Source organism: Oratosquilla oratoria, chromosome 23, assembly GCF_046742065.1.
Source record: "Oratosquilla oratoria isolate Oo_2021 chromosome 23, ASM4674206v1, whole genome shotgun sequence".
Taxonomy (NCBI): Eukaryota; Metazoa; Arthropoda; class Malacostraca; order Stomatopoda; family Squillidae; genus Oratosquilla; species Oratosquilla oratoria.
The window spans coordinates 41,244,441-41,253,462 of record NC_134799.1 but is presented as its reverse complement, the minus strand read 5'-3'; the positions used below and the strand labels follow the sequence as shown (position 1 = coordinate 41,253,462).

General features: G+C 42.2%; 1 protein-coding gene across 3 annotated transcripts; it reads left to right on the top strand.

Moving 5' to 3' along the window:
* The first annotated feature begins 558 nt into the window (after positions 1 to 558).
* LOC143038097 (uncharacterized) lies at positions 559 to 5,893 on the top strand. 3 transcript variants are annotated; one of them, XM_076207049.1, is made up of 3 exons: positions 559 to 2,574; positions 4,700 to 5,022; positions 5,290 to 5,893. In XM_076207049.1, the coding sequence occupies exons 1-3, from the start codon at positions 871 to 873 to the stop codon at positions 5,363 to 5,365; spliced, it is 2,103 nt and encodes a 700-aa protein (XP_076063164.1). In that variant the 5' UTR covers positions 559 to 870; the 3' UTR covers positions 5,366 to 5,893. The 3 variants fall into 3 exon arrangements, with proteins under 3 accessions (XP_076063164.1, XP_076063163.1, XP_076063162.1); XM_076207048.1 differs by having other exon boundaries at positions 5,287 to 5,893; XM_076207047.1 differs by having other exon boundaries at positions 4,700 to 5,892.
* The last annotated feature ends 3,129 nt before the right edge of the window (positions 5,894 to 9,022 follow it).

Sequence of the window (9,022 nt, the reverse complement as noted above, 5' to 3'; positions counted from 1 at the left end):
TCGAACAGAACTTGGTCAGAAGACGTCCTGCGAAGACTACCCACTGCCACGCCAATCCCAAGTCTTCATTACTCCAGTCGCAGGCTACTCGACGTCGGGTCTCCTCACCTTTGCTGTTCTCAAGACACGCCGCCTCCGATTGGGCCGGAACGGTTCGTCCATACGCACCCGGACATCGCTACTGTTGTTACGATACGGAGGTGTTGAGCACCTCGTATTAGATGTTCCCATTCTACAACCTTGTATTGTACAAGTTGATGGTTTATTGTATTCGTTAACTCTTTTAAATCCATTGATTCCTTTTGATGTTTAATTAAAGCCCCAGCAGATCCAGTAGCACCCGAACTGGTATTACTTTCCAGGGCCGAGAGAACATAGTTCCTCGTTCGCCCTCACATTTCTGGCGACCTTGCCAGGATTGGTGCTACAAGTGTTTGCTGGGCTCTAAGTCGCTTTGAACGCGCACTCACTGTCTGTGGCCCGGAAGTGAGTCCTCTTGTGCTTTGAGGTTTTGATTGTTTCATAGCTGTTTACGTGTGTATTAATACGTACATTACGTTGTGGCGTTTGAAGTGGGTAAAATTGTTCCATTTGCTTTAAGCGAGTAATGTTTCTTGTCTTACAGCTTGTATTTGTTTGATGCATTTACGTCCCTTGTATTTTTGCTTCTGCTTAATTTTACTTATTTCATTTACTTTCGGTGTTATTTGATGTCCCTTGGTTGTGCAGTTTGTCTTTAGTCGTTGACACGTATCTTATTTGTTTTATTCATTGACACGTATCTTTTTCTCTTGTTCGTTAACACGTATCTTGTTTGTCTTGTATCATAATCATTGACTTGTGCCTTATTCGTTACTTATTCTCGTCAATATGATATCTGTTCAGGAGCTTAAGGAACAGGCTATAGCTTTAGGCCTCGCAGGAGGAGATATCGGCAAATACGTCATAGAACAGCAAGCTATTGAACGAGAAGAACGTGAAAAAGAGCGACGAGCCAAGAAGGAGGAAATTGAGCACAAGACCCGCTTAGCTGAAATTGAAGCGGAGAAGGCCAAGATTGAAGCAGAGAAGGCCAAGATTGAAGCAGAGAAGGAGAAGGCAAAGATTGAAGCAGAGAAGGAGAAGGCCAAGATTGAAGCGGAAAAGGAGCTAGAGCTAGCTCGTATCACGGCGACAAAGCAACCTACCGCGACTCCACATGATTCGGTAAGTCGTCCCCAGCTCCCTCTATTACAAGAGGGGGAAGATATTGCCTCTTACCTTAACCGTTTTGAGAGAATTGCAGAACTACTTAAGCTGAGTTCAGACGGCTATGCCGTGAGACTGGGTACCTTACTTACGGGAAAGGCAGCTGATATGTACATATCTCTCTCCCCAGAGATAACTAAGAACTATGAGCTACTGAAGAAAGCTTTATTGTCAGGTTTTAACAAGACTCCTGATGGTTACCGCGTAGACTTTCGGAATGCCAAGATTTCTCCAGGAGAAACTTTTCTTCAGTTCTCATTTCAACTAACCAGACTATTCCAGGCGTGGTTAGATTCCTCAGAGGTAGGGAATACTTTCAATGATTTGAAAGACTTTATGATACTTGACCAGTTTTTGTCTTCCCTCCATCCAGACTTGCGTGCTTTCATCAAGGAACGACGACCCTCTACGTTAACCGAGGCCATTCGTTTGGCTGACGATTGGACGTCAGCCCACCCTAATCTTCCTCGAACCTCGATTCCAAATGCAAAGAAGTTCTCTCGACCACCTAAGCCGCCTAAGGTAACCACGGCGACCCCGAATCCGTCTAGCGGCCGAAAGGACCCTCCACCTTTGACATGTCACGGTTGTGGAGAAATTGGACACATTCGGCCTCGTTGCCCTAGGAATCCCCGCACTTTCAAAGAAGGCACGTCAACTACGCAGCCATATAAGGTAGGGTTTTGCCTGTCTGATAGAACAGTCCCTCACTTCCAGGCCTCTGGTACCATCAATGGGGCCTGGGTGTCTACTATAATCCGGGACACCGGCTGTTCCTGCGTAGTCGTATCAGATGAGATGCTACCAGATATAGATGTCCCGAGTTGCAAGAAAGTCTATGTTGCCGACTACTTGGGCCGAGTAGATGCCTTTCCTCTGGTTTCTTGTTACCTTCGATGTCCTTATTACGAGGGATGGACCGACGTCGTCAGAGCACCCATCAAATTTGCTAGTGTCTTAATTGGTAACGTTCCAGGCGTTAAAGATCCTAATATATCTGAATGTTCCTCTCCAGCTGATGACTCCGCAATTCCACACCCGACACAAACTGCTACGCCCTCTCCCAAGCACCTGGTATGTGCAGTCCAGACCCGAGCCGGCAAAATGAAACGGATTCACCCCTTAGCTCTGCCTGCCCTACAACCTCTCTCGGTGACGCCCGACAACTTCAGTCTACTCCAGTCCTCGTGTGAAACACTCTCTGCCGCTAGAGCAAAAGCAGCCTCGGGAGAAATAGACCGAACGAGGAACGGGTCTACTTACCAGTTTGTCAAGACGGACGGTCTCCTCTATCGGAAATGTTTAACTTCTAATCGCCCTGATAAGGTAGGAAAGTCTACATTGGTTGTTCCCCGTGATTGTCGCCCTGTTATCCTCTCCATTGCTCATGAGAGCCCTTTAGCTGGACACTTCTCTCACCGGAAGACGGAATTAAAGGTAGCAGAACAATTTTACTGGCCTGGTATGGGAACCGACATCAGAACCTTCTGTCGGTCTTGTGACAAATGTCAACGCTTCTCAGCGAAGGGACGAGTACCACCAGTCCCATTACAACCCATGCCCATCGTCACTGAACCTTTCGCCCGTGTTGCCATAGACTTGGTTGGACCTTTCTCCAGCATCTTTCGATGGACACAGGTACATTCTTACCTTGATAGATTTTGCCACTGGATTTCCTGAAGCAGTTCCCTTAAAAGATATAGACTCTATTTCGGTCGCTGAGGCCTTGTTAACTATTTTCTCGAGAGTTGGTATTCCCCGGGAAATACTTTCAGACAGAGGTACCCAATTCACGTCTAATTTAATGAAGGAACTCCACCGAATGTTGGGCGTGAAACCTATCTTCACCACTCCCTTCCATCCTAGTGGAAATGGAAGGATTGAGAGACTACATGGCCCCTTGAAGGCTATTCTTCGTAAATTGTGTGCTGAGAAGCCCCGTGAATGGCACAGGTATCTAATACCAACTTTGTTTGCCCTCAGAGAACTCCCGAGCGACAGGACAGGGTTTTCAGCCTTCGAGTTGTTGTACGGTCGGTCTGTTAGAGGCCCACTCACAGTTTTAAGAGATCTGTGGGAAAACCGTACCCTCCACGAGGAAGAGAGGTCCAGTTTCCAATATGTAATAGAACTACAGGACAAGCTGGCAGAATGTTCTCAAATGGCTGCGCAACAAGCCGACATCAGCAGTTCCCGGTACAAGGCGTACTTCGATCTGAAGTCTCAAAACCGTCAATTTAAACCAGGTGATGAAGTTCTAGTACTCCTGCCTAGTGATACAAGTAAACTCCTCGTCACTTGGAATGGACCCTACAACGTATTGGAGAGACGTGGTGAAGCGAATTACGTAATAGAGACCCCTCGAGGACAGAGACTTTACCATGCTAACATTTTAAAAAGATATCACCGCAGGGCCCAGGTGCAGCAATTGGAACTGATGGATGAGATTTCCGCCATAGAAGAGCTTTCCGCCCCAGGGAAAGAGAAGGTATCCATCGTCGATGAAGGGGATCCGTGTGATCTTCTTTCACAGTTGCCTTTGACACCTGACGGCATGATCCTCTCCCCTTCAACTGATAAACCTGAAGTGGGACAACTCGCCCCGGATCAGCTAGTCCAACTTCAGATTCTAATGGGTGAGTATAAAGATGTTTTCTCCGACGAGCCCGGATGTACATCCACTATAACTCATGATATACAACTTACCACTACTGACCGAGTACAAGCCAAAGTGTACCCAGTGCCAATCCACCTTAGACCTGTCTTCGAGAAAGAAGTTGAAACCCTCTTCCGTCAAGGGATTATCCAACGATCCTCCTCTCCTCATTCTTCGCCTGTCGTCATGGTAAGAAAAACTGATGGATCCTATAGGATGGCCATAGACTATCGCCAACTAAACTCTGTCACAGTATTCCATGCTGAACCAACCTGCAGCATGGAAGAAGATTTGTACAAATTCTCTGGGGCTAGGTACTTTAGTGAACTGGACCTCTGCAAGGCATATTACCAAGTACCTCTTTCAGACAAAGCCAAAGCACTAACGTCCTTCCCCACTCATCTAGGTTTGATGGAATTCTGCCGAATGCCCTTTGGTCTGGTAACGGCAAGTGCTACATACATCCGCCTGATGAGACTAGTATTAGATAATTTATCAAATGTGTGCTTTTATTTTGACAACGTCTTTGTTTTTTCCAAAAGCTGGGATCGACATCTCGAAGCTCTACATCGCGTCTTCGAACGGCTACGGGACCACCATCTGACTGTCAAGCCTTCGAAGTGTAGATTTGGAGTTTCTTCCATCAAATACCTTGGCTTTATTTTAGATGGAACCTCTTTAAAACCTCAACATACCAAGATTGAGGCCATAACCCGCATTCCTCCACCAACCAGTAAGAAGTTACTTAGGACCTTCCTTGGTCTGATCTCCTTTTATAAGTTGTTTATTCCTCAGGCCTCCGACTACACCGGCCCCTTATCTGATCTACTACGGAAGACTAGCCCTGAACCTCTCCCCTGGACCGAAGACCTCTTGGACCGTTTCTGCCATTTGAAAGCTGCCATATCTTCTCAACCCATCTTGCGGTTGCCCGATCCTAAGCTGACTTTCGTCCTTAGGACCGATGCCTCTCTTTATGGTCTGGGAGCTGTTTTACTCCAGTATCACGATGAATGCCCACATCCCGTCGCATATGCCAGTAGGAAACTTCTGGATCGTGAGAAGAGATACTCCACCATCGAGCGTGAATGTCTTGCGGTCGTTTTCTCCATCTCCAGGTTTGATTATTATCTCCGTGGCAAAGAGTTTGTGTTAGAAGTGGATCACAAACCTCTCTTGTATTTAGCTACTTTCAAAGGAAAGAATGACCGTCTCCTTCGTTGGGCTTTGGCCCTTCAGGCCTATAAATTTAGAGTTGTCCACATTGCTGGAAAAGACAATCTAGGTGCTGACCTCCTAAGTAGATCTTAAATCCTGGCTAGGTTTTATTTTTCCTTTCATCCTCTTGAGTTACCATTAATTTTGTTTTAATCTACTCCTAGTAGATTCTTGTCCCGGGGGTGGTGTAAGGGCCCATCCCCCTTCCCCCGGCCACAAGTCAATTCATCGCGGCTGCACTGATAGTCGTTTGGCTCCCCACCTCGGCGAATCGGCTTGTTTGCGCGCCAGTACAACGAGCGAGTCGGCTTCGAACTTTTGAAGCCCGAGAAGACTGCGCCTGCGCGGAGCGGCCACGTCGGCAGTTTTAGGGGTATATATACCCCTCCTCCCCAACGTCGAACAGAACTTGGTCAGAAGACGTCCTGCGAAGACTACCCACTGCCACGCCAATCCCAAGTCTTCATTACTCCAGTCGCAGGCTACTCGACGTCGGGTCTCCTCACCTTTGCTGTTCTCAAGACACGCCGCCTCCGATTGGGCCGGAACGGTTCGTCCATACGCACCCGGACATCGCTACTGTTGTTACGATACGGAGGTGTTGAGCACCTCGTATTAGATGTTCCCATTCTACAACCTTGTATTGTACAAGTTGATGGTTTATTGTATTCGTTAACTCTTTTAAATCCATTGATTCCTTTTGATGTTTAATTAAAGCCCCAGCAGATCCAGTAGCACCCGAACTGGTATTACTTTCCAGGGCCGAGAGAACATAGTTCCTCGTTCGCCCTCACACATATATATATATATATATATATATGTATATATATAGTTATATATATATATATATATATATATAATATTTATTCCCCTATTCTCTCTCCCTTCCCCAATGTCTCTCCCGCCACCTCTTAAAGTCTTCACCCTAATCGCCTATTCTATTCATTCCAACTGTTTAATCCTACGTTGTACTTTAATCATCTAGCAAAGGATTGGCAACAAATTTGAGTTTATCTTTAATCATCCTCTTCCTGCGTTTCACATTAGCCATTCATTTCATCTACTGCTAGTGAATTTTATTCAAATGGAGTAAATTTCCTCCTAAGCAGAGTAGGTTAGAGCGTCACTACATGTGGCGGAGGTTAAGGTGACGGAAGTTCAAACCCTACCGCCAGCGAGTTGGACCAAGGGCATGGTTCATTAAATTCCACGTTACAAAGTCCTCTGCGAGGGTCACCGTCCTAGCCTCCTGTTAGGGGGAGTTCGTGACAACCGAGTCCTCAATCATTTCGTTTTCATTCTTTCTTAACCACTTCCTACTTGTAGGACACCTTCCTCTCGTTTTTGCGATCACCTTTTCCTGTATATTTTGTAACTAACATTTCTTACTGTTTTCTTTCGATTTTTTTTTTTTTTTTTTAGATTTTTTTCTCTCTTCTCAATCTCATTTCATTCCCATTACCCTCTCCTGACAATCCTGCTCGCTCACTTTCTCTCTCTCTCTCTCTCTTTCTCCCACTCTCTCTCTCTCTCTCTCTCTCTCTCTCTCTCTCTCTCTCTCTCTCTCTCTCTCTCTTTCTCTCTGATTGTGTCTCTCTTTTTCTGTTTTTTTTTCTATTGCATTCTCTTTCTCTCTCATGAATAGGAAGAAGAGGAAGAATAAGGGAAAGAACAAGATGGAGAAGAAGGAGAAAAAGAAGAGTAAGAGGAATAAAAGGAGGAACAGGTGGAGAAAGAAGAAGAAAAAAAAGCGAAGGAGTGGAAAGATGAGGAAGCATAAGCGGGTCTATATTTTCTTATCTCTAATCTCATTCTTCTTACTTATACATCCTCTCTATCTTTTCCTATCTCTTATCTTATCCTTCTGTGACTCACTTCGTTTCCTCAGACTCGGCTCCTGTCCGATCTTTCTCAAGAGTTTATGTTTTCCTCTCCCTCTTGCCCTCAGGGAAACTCTTTGGCCCTATCTCCTTCCTCATCTTTCTCATGGACTCCACCAACTCCTTTCTGATCTGTATCTAGATCAATTTCTTTGTTTTTTTATTATATCTATAATATATAATACATTATGGTCTATGGACTCCAACTCCTTTCTGATCTGTATCTACAGTAGATCAATTTCTTTATTTTTTATTGTATTCCTAATATATAATACATTATGGTTTATGGACTCCACCAACTCCTTTCTGATCTGTAACTAGATCAATTTCTTTATTTTTTATTGTATTTATAATATATAATACATTATGGTTTATGGACACCACCAACTCCTTTCTGATCTGTAACTAGATCAATTTCTTTATTTTTTATTGTATTTATAATATATAATACATTATGGTTTATGGACACCACCAACTCCTTTCTGATCTGTATCTAGATCAATTTCTTTATTTTTTTTTTATTTCTAATATATAATACATTATGGTTTATGGAAACCACCAACTCCTTTCTGATCTGTGTCTAGATCAATTTCTTTGTTTTTCATTGTATTTCTGATATATAATACATTATGGTTTGATGTGCTTACGTTGATTCTTCTTCCTTACGATGGTGTTATTGTTAATTTGTTATCTCCTATCATACTTTCATGCGTTCTTGCATGTATTCGTCAGCTGATGGGTTGTATAGTTTCTTATTTTCTTTCCTTTCTGACCAGTATCGAATTCATTCTTTATTGTATTTCTAATATATAATACATTATGGTTTAATATGCTTACGTTGATTCTTCTTAGTTCTTGCGATGGTGGTTTTTGTTAATTTGTTATCTCTTATCATACTTTCATGCGTTCTTGTATGTGTTCATCAGCTGATGGGTTGTGTAGTTTCTCATTTTCTCTTATCTTTTTCTTTCAATCTCCCAGAGCATTTTTACTCATCTATTCCCTTAACTAGATATCTCATGATATCTTTGACCTGATCTTTATTTATAATATCGTAATTCTAGATATTCTCTTGTCCTCTTTATTCCAGTATCTTATCCAAGATAGTCTCTTGTTCTTTTATTTTATTTTATTTATTTATTTATTTATTTTTGCACTTTCTCCCTTCTCTCTTCCTCTCGCTCCTCTTCCTCTGATTTTCTATCCCTCCCTTCCCCTACTTTTATTCTCTTATATCATAGCCCTGCATGGGCTGTTGACAACAGTTGATATTTCCGTGTTTCTAGTGACATCCCAACGGATCAAATGACTGAAATCTCTCATGAATGGAGACTAATCTTCACCAAAATAATAAATAAAAATAAAATAAAATAAAATAAAATAAAATAAAATAAAATAAAATAAAAACAAATAAAATAAAACAAAATAAAAACAAAATAAAAAATTAAATAAAAGATTAAAAACTGAAAGAAATCCTCCCTTATATGACTATATGTGTGTTATATCTTATAATTTGTTCATCCTTTCTATTGGCTGAGAAACACTGCTTTTATACTTCACATGTTCTTACTTTTATATGTATTATCCAATTAATTACTTTTTACCTCATGTATGTTTTTTTTTTCATTTACCTGCATACCCAAAGAAAATTTCCTTTATTTGCCATATATAAGTTTATCATATTTGTATATTCCTGAATGATTGAGTTTTATATATTTTTTTACATTGTTTTGTATTATGGTTCTCTCAAATAGCGATTCCAATGATCATTGCTATTAACATGACAGAAACAATTGTTGAAGGGTGTTTCTATGGGAACAATCGAAGAACGAGTATCTGAAGAAACAAGAAGACCTAAGATGTACATTAGGTACATTGACGACTACTTCCTCTCCTTTGATGCCCTACAAGACCTTACTAATGTAGTCCAGAAGTTTACAGAGATCACAGCTAACTCTAGAGAACATAGTGAAAACAATATAGTGTATAAATACACATGTCAGACAGAGAATAGTACATC